The sequence below is a fragment of the Thermobia domestica genome, chromosome 18, assembly GCF_964235325.1.
Source record: "Thermobia domestica chromosome 18, izTheDome1.hap1.1, whole genome shotgun sequence".
Taxonomy (NCBI): Eukaryota; Metazoa; Arthropoda; class Insecta; order Zygentoma; family Lepismatidae; genus Thermobia; species Thermobia domestica.
The window spans coordinates 139418925-139440654 of NC_137471.1; the positions used below are offsets into that span (position 1 = coordinate 139418925).

General features: G+C 38.1%; 2 protein-coding genes across 2 annotated transcripts in view; both read left to right on the top strand.

The window, feature by feature from the left end:
- The window catches only part of Msr-110 (DUF3736 domain-containing protein Msr-110), a 172847-nt gene extending 162721 nt beyond the window's left edge, over nt 1-10126 (top strand). The window contains exon 7 of the mRNA XM_081746698.1: nt 10114-10126. The gene's annotated coding sequence lies outside the window, so the exon portion shown is untranslated. The remainder of the gene's footprint in view (nt 1-10113) is intronic.
- The window catches only part of LOC145675902 (uncharacterized), a 142922-nt gene that overhangs the window by 67872 nt on the left and 53320 nt on the right, over nt 1-21730 (top strand). The window contains exons 7-8 of the mRNA XM_081746696.1: nt 3194-3367; nt 4668-4755. Coding sequence (XP_081602822.1) covers nt 3194-3367; nt 4668-4755 — 262 coding nt within the window. The remainder of the gene's footprint in view (nt 1-3193; nt 3368-4667; nt 4756-21730) is intronic.

Here is a 21730-nt window from a genome sequence, read left to right on the forward strand (position 1 = left end):
ATATTATATATAGTAGTGCAACCTCGCGAAAATTAGTTTCTAACGAAATTTTGTTAGGAGTTTCACACACACACACACACACACACACACATATATATATATATATATATATATATATATATATATATATATATATGAAAATTTAAAAATTGTTAGATTGAAAATGTTCCTTTCGGAAATTATTATTAAAACAGAGCTCCTATAATTTTATTCACTCAAAGGTTTTCATCAGGAAGTAAAAACCTTAAACTCAGAATGTTATTAGGTTCTGGATATTGATGCGATATTTTGAACCATATGTCTGCTCTTTCTAATAATAGATTAAAAATGAAATGAAATTTTTGAGATTTACGTCCCACGGTTATGTCGGCTGGGCTAAAGGAGACGGTGATAATGAGAAATAAATGAAGAAAGTGGGAGGAAACGGCACCACCCCAAGAAAATCCCATACACGGTGTTTGTCCACCACAAGATTCACTTGGCGCGAACTGGGATGGAACCAAAGATCCCATGCACCACTCAGCCATCGCGGCCCCGAATAATAGATTATATAATTGATAATTTTCATATATTGGATATATGTGAAGTATAATCACGTGGCTTTCAGGTTACAAGAGACGTCAAACTATCTCAATAGTGATATGAGATTTTAAACTGCAATTAATTCTAAAATAAATAAAGTGATCGGGTTAAATCAAATAGTCTAAACCTATTGGTATTATGGGATAATGTAAATGGGAACTTTTTGTAACAAGTATTTAAAGAGATGCCTCGGTAGGTCAGTGGTAGAACAATCACCTCTGACGCGTAGGGTCCCTGGTTATATTCCAAATCCTCTCCCCCCGTTCTCTCCCACGGTCGTCACTCCACCACTATCATCCAACTCATCACCATTTACCTTAGTCTCGGAGCATAATCCACTGGATTCTGAGTGGAGCACTGAACTCTGTACCCATTGTATATGTATACTGTCTACATATTGCGAAACTTAACGCTACGCTATTGATGATCCTAATAACATTACAATTTTATAAGGCCCACGAACCTGATAATAATAACTTTAAAAACTTATAAGGCTCACTATCATGATCTTAATACAGAATTTTGTAATTGGCAAGAGCGTATACTGATATAGTGTAACTCAGTCTAAATCGTCGCCAATCAGGCTACCGTCTGATTTGCCTATTACCACTTGGACTTAAAGATCGCTCAGTCGAGTTAAGTCCATGGATACATATATTCAAGACTTTCTCTTGATTGCAGTGCAAACGTTTTGTGTTACGTAAACAAATGAGATATAATCTAACAGAATCATCCTTATTATAGCAAATTAATTATACTTTTCTCCAGATTTTTTCGCAATATTTTCAACTTTGGAGAAAGGGAAGAAATGTACACTCATGTCCAAAATTATTGTCGATTGTCTATAGATATGTTGTTGTAGGACTATAATTTGATAACGAATTCGCCCGGTATTTCTTATAATGTTAGTATGTGTATAATGGACGAAGACATGTATGTGGCAAATTTCATGTCAAAAGAGTAGTAAATAAGAACAATAAAACGAAAATAAAACTTTCTTGTCCATTTAGCAACATTTTGCTGTACTCATTCTAGTTTTCGTATTTGTAATTCTTTTCCTGTGAAATTTACCACAAATATACATTTCCCGATTATACACATAGTATCAATATTAAAAGTACCCCTCAAAATCATTATCAAATCATATTCTTACAAGAAGACAGTTATAGATATGCGACAATCATTTTGGACATGAGTGTACATACGATTACGCTGGTAACCAAGTAGAAGACAGCAAAACGCCAATAGTAATTCAGTTTTGTGAGAGCGTCCTCCTGCTCCAACTTTTCTTTTTCTTCTTCTTCTTCTTATTATTATAATTATAATTATAGTTATTATTATTATTATTATTGGTAATAATAGGAACAGCTCAAACAAACAAAAAATACGTATTCTGTCGGGACGTAAAATCGTGGGACGTAAAACTCAAAGATTTCATTTCATTTTTTTTTATACCTATTCTGTCTCCTATCCAGGTGATACATGTCATGAATCCACTTTCCATATTAATAAGGTTGATTTTGAGTTAGAGAAAGTTTTTACATAGTACAAACATCTTACAATTCCCAGCAAGGACATCAATTTCTGTATAGTTTTGAGGAGAAAGGTCAGGTATTTGTGTTTCCTTGACATATACCGAAGCAATGATTCAAGTAAACATATCGAAATACTATGAGTACCAAGCTAAACTTTGGAAGGTTAGTGCATGATTGGCGCCAGTGATTCTCAATTCCGAGATTTTCTTTCGTTTATCAAAATAATTCTTGCTCGTGCAAAATAATCCTTATAACAGTGAACTAAACTTTGCGGAGACGGCAGTAAAATTTTGTCAGATTGTCACCACACAAGGACTCATCCTGTGCTCGCCACACAATAGCCTTCCATTTCGGTGTGTTCAACACAAAGTAGATTCAGTTACCTGTAATGACAGAAAAAAACTCGTTTAAGTGTTGTTACAAAGCCAAAGCGCAGAATACACTTATTACACAGTTCGAATACACAATGTATCTGAAATACACTATTGTACATATCTGAACTCTATAAACGATATGTTTATTAAAAGTCAATTTTGGAAAACAGTTTTGTTTTATTTCCATTACATATTGTATCTTGGTTTGCTGCATTTAGTCAATTCTTGCTTTACAGTGAACACAACTTCATTACAAAGTTTTATCTTGGATAGTAAGCCGCCAGCAGAAAAATATGAAATATGAAGAACAGAAGGACTTCAGAAACTTTGGGAATCTCTGTTATAAAATAAAAGTACAAGGCGCTTTCTATGGAGTGTTTTCCAACAATAAAATCGTTAAACGACTTATATTGTTATTGAATGCAGGTTCCCTGGCAGCATCGCATATGAATACATTCATGTTCATTAGTAGCAAAACAATGTTAATACGTGTTTGTAAAATAATGTAAATCTTTTAGTACTTATTTTAAGATTATACAAATCTTTGTAAGCGATTTCTTAATGACAATTTTGCATGATTGTTAATTTTTTCATTCGTAGAAAACACTATTTCTAATTTACCTTCCATACTGAACATAAATGTCTTCATGATTGTAAGTTTTCGTTTGTTTGTCATTGGAAATTAAGGTATGTTTGTTTCAGCCATGGCATATAGGAGCATTTCCAACAGTTGGTGTTTGGTTATCGAAGAGTCCCTTAGCAAGAAAATTTGATCTTAGCAGCGTCCATTCCATGTTCTTAGCTGGAAGCTCTTTCAGTGAAGATACAAGATCTGCTTTGATGGAAGTTCTCCCAAATGCAAATGGTATTAACAATGTACGTCATTTCTTAGTTTCTTAGCTTCAAACACAGTAACACAGTACAAGATAATTAATTGTCGAAAGTTTAAGATTGATTTTGTTGGTAAAATTATAGAAACCAAAAATGTTAACACGATTTTTTAAATATCTACATAAAGGTAATTCTTGCCGATGGAAAAAAATCATGAGCTGCATTAAATGATGTCATGTCGTCTATGTGAAATGTCAGTTGAACCTAATGATATTGTATCTTAATAAATCAAACAAATTATATTGTCATAATGAATAGCAATTTGTCATTATTGCTCTGTTTTCTTATTGACCAGTCCTTGTATTTCTTAATATTTTGAGTTCGAAATTATATATTATATATTTGCACGTTTTGATAGCAATAACTATACACATGTTAGTAAAACGAATCGAAAGAAAACATTATAGTAACCAGTCTTTATTGTATTATTTGTTACTCTACTTATCCAGAGCCATGAAGTTTGTTCATTATAACCAGTCTCAATGATAGTAACACAATCAATCCGGTATGATGTATACTATTCTAATGTAGATAGAGTCTAAAATGTAAACATTAGTTAGGAATTGCAATTTTACTCTGATATTTTAATAAATCATCTACCATCATTCCGATATTTAACATATCGTCATGTGAGAACAAAATCTTACTTCTGGATTGTTGCTTGACGTATACATGCTTATTTACAACAAACTTTGTTTCGCAAAAAGCATATACAAAGTTCCTTGAAAGAAAAATATCTTAACTTTTTTGAAAATTCCTATACTACCTAACTCCTCGTTATGTAATTTTGAATAGACCAAATGTGAAGTTTTTAATAATATACAGCGTCAGTTTTCCAGCTAAAGGTGTTGTCAATATTCAACTCTAAAGTTCATTTCCGAACGCTTTCAGAAGCCTCCAACTTCTAATTATGAGTTTTGGACATAAATTGATCCTCACTTTCCTCTTATTTTTACCATAAAGAATCCTCCGCCAAATTTTTATATTGATTTAATCTTTTTTTTTTTTTTTGGTGGAAAGTTTAGAATGAAGGGTACGTGATATTTTCGTTTGTGCATTATTTATCATCTTATAAATGCAACAAAAGTTAAAAAAAAAGTATGAAACTGAGTTTTAGGTAGGTAATAACTTTCAAAACAGAATTTTGGAGATAGCTTTAGAGGTATTAGTTAATTATATTTGATAAATCCGCTTAGCTCAGTTTTAGATCTCTTCAATCGTATATTTATTCATGTTTAGAAGTGCTTTCTTATTTGACTTAATCAACTATGTATTTTTCTTGCAGTTGTACGGAATGACGGAAGTTTTTTACGCTACGTCATGTTATACAGCAGAATTATGGGAAAAGAAACAAGGAATCCAAAGAAAATCAGGTAATGTAATCTGATCCCATTAACCGACATATTTATGTACTTTAATATCTTTACAATATTATTGATGTATAGTTCCGGTAGAAAACAAAATGTAATGATAGGGCAGATACGTATCATTCAACAGATTTCGTAAACCTGAACAAAATGACATTGTTGAGGGTAGATCTCTACGCGCCGTTTTTGAGAAAATTTAAAACAAAATATTTTGTTACCATGTAATTTGACGATGTGCTAGAATGACAATATTTATTATGACGAAGCTGATACTAAAAATGTTCTATGTTTTACGTGTGTAATACTTCGCTTTGGCCTTTCCTTATCCGTGTCACTCTTGGGATCCGTACTGGACCTTCCTTGGCTGTACCTTCTTGCGTTCTTCCATTGTCTTACTCCTTCCTGTAGTCTGCCAACTGGAACTAAGGAATGACTTCAACTAGTTGTGAATGCGGGACAAATTCTCTAGCTGAATGATTCATGTTGGTCACCTTGCTGATCTTTAATTTATTCTTAAGGTCCAAAACTTCCTTTTGCAACTCAGAGATTTTGACAAAATTATTGTCGATTCGTGCTTTCACTCCATCAAACTTGCTTTCCAGCCTCAGAGACAATTATTCTAGCTTGGCACTGTGTGATTGCTCAGATTGCTCCAATTTGGAATTTTGCAGTTCCACATCTATTTGGGTCTGTGACAACACTAACTGTTCTTTAAAATGTGCCACAGATTGCTCTAATCTGGAATTAGTTCGTCTCAGTTTGCACTCTAGTAGTTCTTTCATTTGCTGCATGAAATTCTGAAGGTACATGTCAGTACTTCCAGAAGAGTATTCGTTTGTTCTAATTTCTTAAACAGGCTCCATCTTTGGCTGGTGTATATCTTCCTCTGATTTCGCAATTATATATGCTCCGTTTTGTCTAGTCTTAATATACTTCATATGTAATCCAAAAGTATCCTGGGCGGAACCACCATAAAATATATAACGATATGCCACAGTATTTTTGTTAAATCTTATAGTATATTCCATATAAAATGTTTACACACACGTTTTAATCATTTAAAACTCAATATATTTCACATTAATTATCAACTATCTTACAGCGATTGGATTCACATCTTTTTATACAATGTCTTACTGAGTTATATCTTGATAATTACTTATAAACAAGTACCTGGTAACAAAACTATTACCTTAGTAACCGGACCACTATCATGACAACCAGTAAACAAACATTTTCACGTAACGACGGAAAAATAAACATTTACAAAACAAGATTATTCATGACATTCACTATAACATTTCTTCATCTTCTTCTTTTATTATATAGCTAGTGCCAGGTGAAATAGCACTTTTGCCCTGAATATTAAACAAGTGTAAAGGAATCAATGTGTCTTTGCTTGAATTCACAAAGACTGTTATTAATAATGCATTGAGTTATGCAGACAATGATGTTGGTGACAGGTTTCTATTAATTTTATTTGTGTTTTGTGGAGTTTCTGTGTAGAGTGCTTGCGTCCTGAACTGTCAACAGTCAACTGGTTGTTGTTTTGCTACATCAGCAATTTATGAATGTTATGTATTTATTGTAATAAAGTTACGAGAGACACCTTCCTGTCTCCTCCCAACACCTAAAACCACACCTCCTATGACGTCTCGGACTCGCTTTCGATATCAACCAGAATAGTCACCGAGCCTGGGGGCCCTCCTTAAATAGCCCCGGTTACTTCCGTCTCGGGGAGTAGCGATATAGATTTGAAGCCGGGAGTAACGGTGCGGAGTGGAAGCTAATCTCGGACTTCTCCTACGAACTGGCGGATGCCCGCGATATCCCGCCAATAGTCCAGGACCAGATCCATAGCAAGATACCAGGAGACCAGAGAGGGACCAACGCACGCCCGGACGTCATGAAGGTACACCTACCCTAACCGATAATCCTAACCCTAGCCCTGTCTCTCTTCTTTCATAGAATTTCTTCATTATTAACTCTAATATCCCAATGATCTTTTACTTTAAAGGACAGCCGTCCGAATCCAGTGCCTGTGAACTGAGCTAAATTCCCCACTTTAGTTCTTCTGACGGCTTGTGTGTAGGTGGAGTTTCCTTTCATTTTTCCTCCCCCACACACTCTTGATATGGTGGAGATGTGGCTTTTTACTCTTTCTTTTTATCCCTGCTAGTGTCCTACTTGGTGGAGAATTGTTTTTACCTTGTCAGTTCTATCTCTGCATGTTTTTAGGTCAATCTTCTAGTAGTGCATGGTTTTCTTGTTTTCTTTTCTGGCCAATAGCTGTTGTTGGAGCAGGCATTTCAGTGCCGAGTCTAGACTGGTTTTCTTGCGGGAGTGTAGCACACGCACCCCGATCGAGACCAGTTATTGGGCGTATCTCCGCAACAGACGGATGGTTTCACCAGAGTGGAGGCCAATAAGCTCTCTTGTCTATTGGGTCTTTCGCATTTCACTACTTTTGCAGTGAGGCATTTTTGCCGAGTCTGTGCGAGGTTTATTGCGGAGGTATGGACGTTCCCCGAGCAGAACCTTGCTAAGGGCGTAGCACTGTACGAGGAGGGTTTCACCCTATTGTGAATGCTCTTTTGGTGTGCGTCTTACTTTCGAGCAAAAAGTACTACTTTAGCATCGAGGCCTTTTGGTCGAGTCCGCACACGGAGGTCATTGCGTTCAGATGGAACTTCTGACCGATCTGACTTCCTCGTTTAGGGGCGTAGTGGCGCTAGAGTCCGAGAGGATCTCCTCAATTGGAAAATAGCTCACCTATGTATCCTCTTATTTTTTGCATGACACTTGGGTCCTGGCGAGATGTCTTTTTTTCCTAACTCTCTCCGAAGTATAGTGCGTTTCTTATTTTTTGTGTATATTAGCGTATTCTCGGTATTATTTTATTATTTTTAAGTTAATTATTGAGTTATAGTATTAATGTGATGTGTAGTTGTGTGCCCAAATTTTTAGAGATTTTTGTCTATGTTGCGTTACTTACATGAGGAGTTAGGTGTGCCTACAGAAGAAATCTTAGACCACAGCGATACTGTATATTTTGAGCCTGCCGCGTGTTCTTCCCCTAAGTCCGCTAAGGTTACGCGCCAATATTTGTATAACTTACGTAGGCAGTTACGTTTATCCGATACCTTCTCTGACAAGGAACCCTAGGTATCTATCAGAGCCCGATTTTCATGAAACTTTGTATATAGAGAGAGTACCTCGGGAAACTAGCACAGCCAAAATTGTAGCTGCAGAGTCCAAGACGTTGGGACACTAGGGCCCGAGAAAGATCAAAAGTGGAACGTCAGTACATTAAGGACATGGTGAGAAAATGCACGTTTTTCTTTAAAACTAATCATTGTAGCGACACGAAATGAGCATACATGAATACGAGAGGTTGATATGGTCAGTTGAAAGTTACGAAAAGAATATCCGCCATCTTGAAAGAGGCCATGTTGAAACTGGTGCGATTGGTGTAAATGAGAAGAGGTTCATGCGATGCATTAATTTGAACTAAATAGCCACAAAAAGCTGTTGGTGAAGTCTGTTGTGGGATTACATTATTCCTGTGCTTCTGGTAGAGTGGTTTATTTATTTATTTATTTAACGGCAGAGTTAAGGCTATGTTTGCCTTTTCTTACACTCAACCAACTCAAATGTATACAAGATATACGTACTACCATTGACGTCAAATCCATAAAAATTACAATTGCTACATTAATGCATATGTACATAGTACATACACACATAAATATCCCTACACACGAATATGCTCCCTTACATACCCCCCTCCCCTGACTTACCCTCACTATTTGTCATAAAAACACACACATAAAAACAAGAAAACTATACAAGATGAGCAAAGTGTATCTCATGACACTCGAGCAGATGCAGATTATGGAGCGCTATGAGTGGGATCAGTGGAACTAGAAAACCGAGGGAAATATAATTTTAGCACTACAACATTTGTGTCACAGTCAACATGTAATTGTTGTGGGTATGCTGATATAATGGGTTCAATCTTCATAATAATGTCATGGTTGACATTAACTTTTAACTTTTTATTAGACTTAAATTAATTCGAACAGAAATCAGAACGTCATATTGGTCCACCTATAGCGATCCATACTCTGCATCTGCTCGAGTGTCATGAGATACACTTTACTCATCTTGTATCTAAACCATCTAACACAAGCACATGAATAATGTAATCCCACAACAGACTTCACCAACAGCTTTTTGTTGCTATTTAAGTTCAAATTAATGCATCGAATGACCCTATTCTCATTTACACCAATCGCACCAGTTTCAACATGGCCTCTTTCAAGATGGCGGATATTCTTTTCATAACTTTTAACTGACCATATCGACCATCTCATATCCATGTATGCTCATTTCGTGTCGCTACAATGATTAGTTTTAAAGAAAAACGTGCATTTTCTCACCATGTCCTTAATGTACTGACGTTCCACTTTTGATCTTTCTCGGGCCCTAGTGTCCCAACGTCTTGGACTCTGCAGCTACAATTTTGGCTGTGCGACTTTCCCGAGGTACTCTCTCTATATACAAAGTTTCATGAAAATCGGGCTCTGATAGATACCTAGGGTTCCTTGTGAGATTTCTGGGTCCTCTTCCATTTCTTTAAGTCCTAAAGTATCAGATATGGCATCTGCAGCGAATAATGCAGGAGGCGAAGGTCCCGTTCAATATATGAATTCGATTATTAGACCTGAGCCGTTTTATGCTCGTTTCGGGGAGGATGTGGACAGATTTTTGAGGAAATACGAAACTGTGGCCGAAGTCAACGGCTGGACAGGAGCCCGTAAGAAGTTAATTTTAGGATCATTACTGAAAGGAGGTGCTGAAAATTGGTATTCAGCAATTGAATCGAAACCCGAATTTGCGCAGTGGAATTATGACCAGTTTAAAGAACGAATCCGTCAAACCTTTAAAGATCATGCGCTTCCCCATTTTACTGTTGCGCAGATGAGGGCTCGAGAGCAAGGTACGGATGAGAGCGTGATGGATTACGTTTACTCAAAACAGGATCTCATTCTTAGATCAGATCCTACAGCCTCAGAAAAAGCACAAATACAGTACATTATCGAAGGTCTTCAACCTGAATATTTTCGTGCTGTTATTAAAAAAGAATATGAAAATCTCGCTGCACTCGTCGATGAGTTAATATTAGAGGAAAAAGCACGATTGCTGACAAAGAGGAAGGAATTAGATCAGTTCATTAAAAAGAACTCAGTGCTTTTGCAGTCTGCCTTGGTCAGCAATAAGCCGGCAGACAGCCTTCCTTATGTAACAGCTGCTGACGCAGCATATAGACAGGAAACAGCTGTTAGAGCTGCTGACTCGCCACGAGAGCAAACGCAGCAGAGTAATGACGTCAATGGCCGTTTGCTTGAATTACAGCAACAATTATCTAAGTTAACGTTGCAAATATCCGCTTTTTCTGATGGCAGTAAAAACAAAAACAATGACAATGGCTCACGCAATAGAAGAAATAACAATAGACGAAACTTTCCACGTAATAACAGGCAACAAAACAATGATAATGGTGCCAATAGTTTTCATGTGCCCCAAACCGATCCTAACCGGTCCGAATCAAATACAGGGTCGTCCCAAAACAACGACTCCTCAAAAAAGGGACCTATTATCTGTTTTCGATGCAAAGGCCCTAATCATATCGCTAGATATTGCAGGGCGACTTTAAACTAACTGCTAGGGTAGCAAATTGGACCACTGCTACCCATTCTCTCCGAATTACGGTCCCTCTTTTCACCCAGAATGAGTTGCCTCATATCAGTGTTATTATGGGAGGAGTCCAGACTGAATTTATGCTCGACAGTGGGAGCCAGGTCAGTTGCGTCGGTTCCAATTTAGTACCGGAAAGTGCTAGGAGATATCGCATCAATACTCGTTTACGAGGTGTTACTGGCAAGTTTATACAGGTTTCTGAGTTGGCGATTCTCCAGTTTGATAGTAATGGGAGACGTTTCTCTCATGTGTTTCGAGTTATTCCACACTTTGACTATGGTCCCTTGCTTGGAGCTGACTTTTTGAATATTCATAGAGCCTTAATTGATTATGATAGTAATACCTTTACTCTTTCTTACTTTGGTCGTTTACCGTCTCGTTCATTGCCGAGGCGAAATTTAGAGGTGCATTTATCCAAAGTCCTCACAAGTAAAGTTGCTAGCTGTTCTACTCCTGTTTTTCGAGTTTTTGAAAATACTGTGTTGCCACCGCGGTCACATACTTTGGTCCGTCTCCGAAATTCGCTTGATATTACCGGAAGAAAGTCGTTGTTGTCCCCGTCTCAGCGAATTGAAGAGTTATTGGGAATTTTTATCCCACGAGTTTTGGTAAATGGTGAGACACCAGTCGTTTATGTGACCAACCCCACCACCACCCCAGTGAAGTTACGCATGGGAACAGTTCTTGGACTGGCAGAGGACTTTGAGGAGGTGCCTGTTGATTCGGATGAAGTTGTGGCAAACACCACGGAGGAATACACCCCACCACCAGAGCAGTTAGCCGCATCACAGAAGATGTGTGATCCCACCCGAGTGGACGTCAATCAAGACCTCGCCCCGGAGGACAAGGAAAAATTTTACGATCTTATCCGCTCCTTCGCGGATGTCTTCTCTTGGTCGGACACAGACGTGGGCGTCGCTAGAGGCTTTGAACATGAAATTAGGCTATCTGATGAGACCCCAGTGAACAAGGCTCCGTATTCAGTACCTTACCACCTTCGAGATGTCATCAAAAAACAGTTGGATCTTCTCCTACGTCAGAATGTAATCTCGGCAGAGACTTCCCCATGGAATCACCCTATTATTTTGGTCAGAAAACGCTCTGGAGACTTCAGATTCGTTTCGGACCTCAGATTTTTAAACCTGCAATCGATGCCCTGTAATTATCCGACGCCACCGATGGAGGACATCTTAGGACGCATGGCGGGAAAGCTTTTTTACACGAGTTCCGACATGAAAGCCGGATTCTTCCAAATTAAGCTTACTAAGAAGAGTAGGGAGTGCACAGGATTCTCAATTCCAGGCTTCGGATCCTATGTATACAACTGCCTACCGATGGGGCACATTTCAATTGCCGCAGCGTTGAATAGGTTGGTGAAATTAACGCTTGCTGGAGTTCCTTCATCAAACATCATGTATTATGTGGACGACTTTTATGTAGTTTCCAGTAGTGTGGCTGAAATGCTCGACTTATGCAAGATTCTGTTTGAACGACTTCGTTCCAGAGGTTTAAAGTTGTCCCCCGAGAAGACCAAAATCGCTCACCACTCTTTGGTCGTACTTGGCCACAAGCTTGGGAGTTTTGGGATGTCCGTTTCCGATAAGATGTTGGACACCATTAGAGATTACAAGAGGCCACGGACGAAGAAACAAGTCAAGAGTTTTCTTGGAGTTTGCTCCTTTTTGCGGCGTTATGTCAAGGATTTTGCGATTATCGCGGATCCTCTTCAGAAGTTGATGAAGAAGGATGTTGATTTTACCTGGGGTAAATCCCAGCAGGATTCCTTTGAAGCGCTGAAGACCGCCATCTTGGAAGCTCCCACCTTATTGGCCTATAAACCCGAACGTGACTTGCATATATACACGGATGCTTCGATCCGAGGTTTGGCTGCCGTCGCAAAACAACCCGTATCCGACGATCCCGAATCTGAACTGGTGCCTATTGCATTCGCATCCCGTGCAGTGGGGCCTGCTGAGAAGAATCTGTCTGTTTACCATCTAGAACTCCTAGCTCTGCTATATGCCTTGCGTTCTTTCCGCTATTTTGTTTTGGGAAGACATTTTTTCCTTCACACGGACTCCAAAGCCATAACATATTTAAAGAATAGCAAGAACTTAACTGGAAAACTAGCTCGTTGGCTGACGGAAATTGAAGCTTACCATTTTACTATATCTCACGTCGCCGCAGCCAGCAATGTAGAAGCTGATGCTTTCAGCCGTTTTGTTAACCACAAGCGTGATATTACCGATGAGGACGCAAGTGCGGCGGATCCCCGGATATTTTTCATTGAAGATAATGACGCTATTGATCTCAGAAAAGTTCAACGAGAAGATCAATACTTTAGCAAGATTATCGCCTACTTGGAGGATGCTCCTGACAAGGATCCTGCTTTCGAGCGAAGAGCGTCACACTTTACCATGAGGAACTCTACCCTATACAAAGTCAATTCCACACCTCTTGGAAAAGTTCATTTAGTCGCTGTGCCACTGTCCTTGAGAGACCGAGTTTTTGAGAAGTGCCATGCTGAAAAACTCGCAGCAAACCACGCTGGATTCTCCAAAACGTATAATTTGCTATTAAAGTCTGTATACTTTTTGGACATGAAGAAATTTGTCTATCAGAAGTGCAAGGAATGTATTGTTCGTCAAGTGCTGAAGAAGAGGAGTGGCAAGCCTCTAGGAAATCTACAGACCCATCCCAGCGTTCCACCCTTCTATAGGATATATATAGATTTTTCCGGAAAATACCCGAGCAACAACATCCTTAAACACAGTTATTTGGTTGTTTGTGTCGACGAGGGAACTCGATTCTGTATAGCTGCTTCTTTGCCCGATACATCAGCTGCTTCTGTGTCTCAATTTTTGTACGAGCAAGTTATTTTGAAATATGGTCTTTTTTCTGAATTGGCATGCGACCGTGGCTCAGCTTTTACGAGTCAAGTCTTCAAGGAACTGTGTAATATCTTTGATATCCAATTACACTTTGCAGATGTGGCAGGACACTATTCTTTAGGTCAGGTGGAAGTCGCCATAAGACATATTGAACAGCAACTGAAACTTGCATTGGACAAAGATAACCAGTCCAATTGGATTGAACTTCTACCCCAGATTGTTTTTTCCTATAACGTCACATGTAATTTGAGTATGCAGATTTCTCCATTTGAGTGCCTCCATGGCTTTTCTCCTAAACTGTTACATTCTGCCATGTTGGACACACAGTGTCAATTTTCAGATAACCAAGATCGTTTAGAACGTTTAAGATATATACGGGAAAGAGCCCATGATAACTTGTATAAAAGATTTTTGATTTCCGCTAAATCGTACAACAAAAAGAAGAAACAGCAAACTTTTAAGAAAGGCGATCTGGTTTGGATTTTTGATTCAACCGTTAAGAAAGGTAACTGCAAAGCTTTTTCAGGGAAATACTTTGGTCCAGGTATAATTCAAGGAAGCAAACATGACAACAGTTACTATGTAAAGTTTCGGACAGGACATGGGCAAATTAAGATTGATTCTTTCGCTGTTGACCGTTTAAAAAAGTATTACCCACCAGGAAAAGATGCTGAAAAGGATGTTCAGAAGCTAGATGCCTCTTCCCCTACTGTCTTAGGTGAAGGTGCCAAGGATCCCGCGCTACCAGCTGTTAATGGAGATTTCGCCCAATTCTTAGTTGAAGAACCAAATTTAGACAGAGATGATGCTGTCCCTGATTGTATGTTTATCAGGAATATAGTTTCTATGGTGGACCTACCGACTTGGTACGACATGGCTTCCCCCACCTCAACCTTAAAAGATAGAATGTGCCCAAAGTTTTCAGCCAACCACGAGATCAACAAGAAAATAGCCCTATATTTTGGAAGTATTACCTCGCTCTCCGGAGACTGTATAGTGAACAGTACGAACACGTCATTGGAGCCACGTGGAGGTGTTGACCGAGCGATCCACCAGGCTGCTGGACCAGACTTACTTCAGGACTGCGAGAAGATTAGTCATCTAAAAGTCGGAGATGTTTGTGTCACCGATGCCTATAACCTCCCTGCCTCCTACGTCATACACGTTAGCGCTCCACCAGACAAGAACCCAAGGAAACTACAAGCGTGCTATGAAAAAGCCTTAAGTCTCGCATTGAAAAGTGGCTTTAGATCCATAGCCTTTCCAAACATTGCGACTGGGATTTTCTTTTTTCCCAAGGAAGAAGCATGCCGTATTGCTTTGGATTGCATACGGAAGTTTTTGGAAGAGAATTTGGATTTGGTGGACATGGTTGTGTTCTGTCAATTTGACAAAGAAAATCAACGAACGTACGAGCGATTGATGCATGTATACTTTCCACAATAGACCTGAAAGAGAACACATATTTTAATTGTATTAGATTAGTTTGTTACTGGCCTACCAGGGAACTATAATATAGATTAGTACGTGTATGTTATGGACGGACTATGTATAGTCGTCCTGCTGTATGTGTCAGAAGCAAAGAAAAAAATAACATGCAAGTTACCACCACCATTCGTGCAACCGAAGAAATCCCTCTAGAATTCTTTTTTTTCTCCCTTGTCTTTTCTTATTTTTTTTCACTGACAATAATTTGAGATGACGTACCTGGAAATAGAGAAGTTTTGACTTATAGTAAAGGTTGATAAATGGGTTAACAATAATAGTAACAAGTATAATCTATTCAATACAATGGTTCTGAAATGAGTTTTTTTTCCTCTTATTTCAGATGTATTGGGTATTAGTTTTCTTTCCTCTGCAAGTTATCTGTATTTCTTCCGAGTGGGATATAGACTACCGCAAGCAAGCAACCTTGGAAAAATTAGGTATCGCCATTTCACATGCAGGATACGCTGTGCACACAACGGACACTGTCTATACTACTTTACGTATACATTTGGACCTTCATCTTTCAAATTTAAACATTACTTCATGTGAGAACAAAGTAAATCCTTTTAATGATGTAGTTACCATGGAACGAGATTTTTATGCTAAGCTACAAGCTGTTATACCATGTGCATTTCAGTATTCGAATAGTTCTTTACACTGTATGCATCAACACCGTCCTACTCGTTCCATAGTTTCATGGCTCTTAGGAATATCCTCTTTTGGATTTTCTTCCTACAATTTTGTTGAGACCCAACGAATAAAGCAATCCCTTAGTATTTTACAAGACCGCGATGATTATTTGAAATCCGAACTTCAGAACATTAAGAAAGCATTTAATAATGAAGTGAAAATAGTACGTGGCGTGGTTCTGGCTGTTAAGCACGCCGTACTCCAAATTCAAAACGAGACTTCGAACCTTCTTTGCGATGTGATTACCCATGAAAGACGATTGTGGATTATGCAAAATTATTATGAATCCCGACGCAAGGTTGCCGAGATGTTAACTGATATTCTACAAAATCAACTAACCTATCGTATTTTAAATTCTGTTCAGCTACTTTCTCTAGTTAAGAGCCATGCTATTCTAAAGGATACTCTTTTCCCACACGATATTGGTCTATTCTATACGGTATCTTCAGTTTTTCTTATAAACTTCAATTTTGATTACTGGAACATTGATCTAATGTTAAAGACACCTGTAGTTACTCCTGATAAAATTTCCCAGCGTTTTATGATTCACAACCTAGGTATTTTAATGACAATCAAGATTGTCAGGTATTCGTTGCCTAAAGAGGCCTACTTGTCAGATAATCATTTTGTAAAAATTGACAATCAACAGTGTGTTTGGAAGAAATTTTTATACTTTTGCGAAACCTCAGGTTTAAGCGCCAATAATCGATCAAAATGTCTTACGGACATATATTTTAATCAGAATTTAACCTTTTGCAACCTAGAAATTGTTCCTTCTGATGCAAAATTTGTTCATTTATATACGCCAGCTGGCTTACTTTTTTCTTCGTTAGTACCAGGTCATATAACTTGTAGAACTTCCCATAATATTTTACATACTACCCCTATTAAATATGGAATTAACCTGACTCAATTTATAGTATATGACAATTTTGAAACAGTGCTTATTCAAAATATGGTTTTACCCACTCGGAAAACGATAAATATGGAACATGAATATATGAACATTGATTTAAATTTTTCTCTCCCTCATCTAAATTTTTCTGCGTCTATCAAAACTCTTACTGAGTTAGATATGGAATTACAGAAATTGAAAATTAACCATACTGAGTTTATTGTTAAGCGATTTAATAACTTACATACTACTTATTTTATTGTGATCCCAATATTAGTCGTAATTTTGAGTTTGGCAACGTTCATTCAGTGTTTCTTAATATGTAATTTGAGACGTCAAGTCCGTTCTGCACAACCCAGGGAATCTTAAGTTTCCCCCCTTTTTTTTTTTTGTTTGTTGTATAAGCAGAATCGTTATATGCATTATTTTGTGTCTATGTTTGTTTGGATCTATGACTCATGGTTGTTGGAATCGGAATTTGCTTCTGTTGTTTGGTTCCTGTTTTATCATAGTGTTCCCGGGATGATTTTGTTTTACAGGACCATACAGTGTTGTTTGTGTCGTGACAGATTGATTTGTCAGGTTATTGACGTTTTAGTTTATCTGTCCTTGGTGTCTGAAGTCAAATTCCACCTTATGTTAAATGAGTCAAGTTAGTGTTTGTTTTTTTTCAACACAAAAAGGGAAGAAGGGAGTTTTGTGAAGTTTATTTTCCGTGATGTGTCCATTTTTCGGACAAGAGAAATATTTGAGTTTTGTGGAGTAATTCTCCTTTGTGTTGAAGTGTTGCAATACCCTTTTTTTACGATACCTTATTTGAGTGGGCACGTTTTGCCCAGCTATTTTTGGATAATAGCAGTCTTGAAAGATGCATATTTTACCCTAGAATTTCTGCTTTTGATTTAGCCCTGAAGATTTAGGAGGTACTAGATTTAGCCACTAAGCGATACAAAATATCAGTTTTCATGCTTATTTAGACATTTGTTTTTTTTAGATACTTCTGGCTTTTTGCTCCTGTTTTTTAGCAGTGAGAGCGGAAGAAACCTTCTCACTCCGTGACACCGCCTGGGTTGTTGTCCACGTGCTCGAGATATCTTTATTATCTATTGGAATTCTCTTACTTTATAAACTATACAAGCGGCATTCTAATGACCGATTCCGTCAAAATACTAGTGATAAGCAATGTCTACCCTTATCTACAGTGACATCTGTTTCGGAATCTCGCCCTATGATCAACGACACACGAGATTCTACAAAAACTCATTTCTTACGTAATTATCTCACTTATTTGTAGTTTTGCCGCTAGTTGCCTACCAATTTTTTTTGGATAGAATCCAATTTTTTTTGGATTTGGTTACGTTTCATCAATTTAAGTAAACTTCTACTGGGATCACAATTATTTTGATTCTGAGTATACCTACCACCCTCAACAATGAAACCTAGCGTACGTACATTTCAAACATACAATTGGTTTATTACATTAATTTTTCTTTCTTCGGTCCCCCTTTTGTGCCCCCGACCCCCCCCATGTTACTGGAATAATCATAATATTTTTTTTTAGCCGAGTGCTAGGCGGCATAACCTGGCCCCGTTCCTGTTTTTGAGAAGATTAGCTGAAACAGGAAATGGTTTCAGCCTTATGATTATTCTGGTCACACCCTCATACACCCTCCCTCCCTCCAAGATTGCCTTGTGTTGATTCTGTGTTGTATGGTATTATTTGGTCGTTGGGCACCAATTACAAGTCATATTAATGCTTAATTTTTGTTTCTTTTTTAATTTTGTCTTGTTCTTCCTCTATTTCTCTTCCCCCGTACGTTTACTTTTTGTTTTTCTACTGTACTAAGATTAGCCTTGCACTTACGTTCCACCTACTTAAATTTTTTTTTATTTTTTTTTTACCGCATCTACATTTTTGTAACTTTTTACTTTTCCTCCCACATTCTCATTCTACTCAGTCTCAGTTCTCTCTAGTCAATTCTATGCTATTTTAATTTCATACCTAAAACCTGTTTCTTTCTCCCTCCCATGCCTTCATTAAGCAGCGAATGAAGAAGAGGTTGCCGTCCATCGTAGACCTTCAAGAGGCCACCGCCCCCCCCCCCCCCAGGAATGCTACATCGAGTACATATGGATTGATTGTGGATCACTGTTTTACTTTTCCAGCAAGATGCAGCGTTTTTTTTTTAAATAAAAGCTTCGGATGGACCGTTACGAGGATAGCGTCTTCTGACGCCATATTGGATTTTCATCTGAAACTCATCTGTGTGCCTGTGTTTTCTACCCGTAATCTTCTATTATTCACCTTTTTTCCTCCCTTTTACCTTTGGAGATTATAACTCTATTTTCTATATCACACAATTCTGCCGTGAAACCCTGTCACACTTCAGTAGTTACATGACCCCTCCCTTCCCTCCTTAATTCACATTGTTTTTTTTTTTCCTCCCCGTTCTAACTAACCCATAGCTTATTTTCTCAACCCTTTTCATAACTACTTTACCTTATTTATTCTACCTAGAGTTCCTCTTCGATACTCATCAGTTGAACTTTTTTTTTCTTGAATACGAACTAATACAAATAATTATAATACCCGTCTTCGTTCCGTTACACTGCATCATTCGACGATCTGTGCTTCGTATCTGTTCAGACTACAGCGCCGTCCTAGTGGAAGCTTTTTGAACTACGGCCAGCCAGGCCATCTTGGAAGTGCTATCGTCAAAGACTACTGACCGATATATTTTCAAGGGCTCCGAGTCAGCAAATTTTTCTTAAGGTCTTACGTAGTTATAAACAATCCCACGTGCTTTTGTGTTTACATGGACATGTGCTTCAATGAACGCTTCTTTATACGTCAAGTGAACATTTATTGTGTTTACAAATATATATATGGATATGTGTGCTTTTGTCCTTTTTTTAACGCAAAAGACAAAGAAAGAAAAGTGCAGTAATATGAAGAAGACTGGAACTTCTAACCTAAATATCGAATTATTAACATTTTTTTTGTTTTCTGTGTTGTTTTCATTTTATTTTGGTGTTTTTTTTCTTCGGTGATAAGTATATATACACATGATTATCAATTTAGTGGTGCATATTATTCAATGAACGATGATATAAAATAAACTTGTTTTTTTTTTTATATATCTTCAGTTCCAGACGGGGGAGTGTAAAGGAATCAATGTGTCTTTGCTTGAATTCACAAAGACTGTTATTAATAATGCATTGAGTTATGCAGACAATGATGTTGGTGACAGGTTTCTATTAATTTTATTTGTGTTTTGTGGAGTTTCTGTGTAGAGTGCTTGCGTCCTGAACTGTCAACAGTCAACTGGTTGTTGTTTTGCTACATCAGCAATTTATGAATGTTATGTATTTATTGTAATAAAGTTACGAGAGACACCTTCCTGTCTCCTCCCAACACCTAAAACCACACCTCCTATGACGTCTGGGACTCGCTTTCGATATCAACCAGAATAGTCACCGAGCCTGGGAGCCCTCCTTAAATAGCCCCGGTTACTTCCGTCTCGGGGAGTAGCGATATAGATTTGAAGCCGGGAGTAACGGTGCGGAGTGGAAGCTAATCTCGGACTTCTCCTACGAACTGGCGGATGCCCGCGATATCCCGCCAATAGTCCAGGACCAGATCCATAGCAAGATACCAGGAGACCAGAGAGGGACCAACGCACGCCCGGACGTCATGAAGGTACACCTACCCTAACCGATAATCCTAACCCTAGCCCTGTCTCTCTTCTTTCATAGAATTTCTTCATTATTAACTCTAATATCCCAATGATCTTTTACTTTAAAGGACAGCCGTCCGAATCCAGTGCCTGTGAACTGAGCTAAATTCCCCACTTTAGTTCTTCTGACGGCTTGTGTGTAGGTGGAGTTTCCTTTCATTTTTCCTCCCCCACACACCCTTTATACAAGATAAAGGTAGTAAATACGTGATAAATACACGTTATCGTTGTATAATCATTATATTTGGGATTTAGCTGTAAAAGCAACCAGTTTTCAAACATGCTGATGAATGAATCGCCAGTCATAGTTGCTTCAGTGAAGGCAGATCAGCCTGCAGTCTCTCGCTGAACATCACACAGAAAATGTTTACTTCTGGAAAGTTACTCAAGACACTAAACCGAATCTTCGATATAGAAGGTTTTGGAACCTTTTTGACAACTGAGACCAGTATAGGTGCACTAGCGGACGTAGCAGAAGGTAGCATACAAACACCCTTCTCCAGCTGCAACTCATCTTGGAAACGCTCCACACCACACATGAGTTCCGAACTGCTTGTAGCATAAAGAAAATGATAAATGCTGATGGTTTGGATTCTTCCAAAGTGAGAAATGAATCTGTTGCTAAGTTTCAAAAGTGTCATTCTTTTCTGTATTACCTATATTTTAGGACCCTTCGTCTGCATCTTGTTTGTTCCTTTGACTGGCTTTCCTTTTTTTTATTTAAGCATTTATTTAGTTTTGTTTCCGGTTTTATTTTGCAACGTGTAATACAGTATAAATTTTAAATAAAATGAAATTTAGATTATGTATTACAATTGAAGACTTTGGGGCAAACACCTGTCAAGTCCAAAAGGTGAAAGTATAAAGAAGATAGCTTCACAAGGGTTTCTGTTCATCCGATTTTCTTCAAACTTTGCACATATATACTAAACCAAAAATAAATAGACACGTAAATTTTTGTTTCTATCGGAAAATAGGTTAAAAGTGCCAAAGGGCCCCTTTTCAAAACAGGGACCGGTTTGATTAAAAGTGGCACTTAAAAAAAAACGAAACTCTGCCGATGCAAAGATTTTAAAGTAGGAAATACGGGTTTTGTCGTTTTTGCGAGGAAAGGGTTGTAGGGGGCAATGGCTCCCTTCGAAATGACAAAGGACTCCGCACAATCCTTACGAAAATTGGATTTCGGTGGAATTGCTTGAAACTGTGATATGTTTTAGATATGCTGTTCCTAAGAGAAAGTCTAAATGCCCGCAACTACAAATCACTGATCGTTTGGCCACTAAAGGGTCACATTTTTAAAAACAGTAGAAGATAACGACATTCTGGATTTCTTTAAAAATGACTGAAACTGTAATATGTTGTAGATATTGTGATCCTGAGAAAAAGTCTTAATGGGCATAATCACTAATTACTGATCGTTTGGCCACTACGAGGCCACTTGTTTGAAAGCAGCCGAAGGTAGTGATATTCCGAATTTCAATGAAAGGGACTGAAACTGTGATATGGTGTAAACCCTG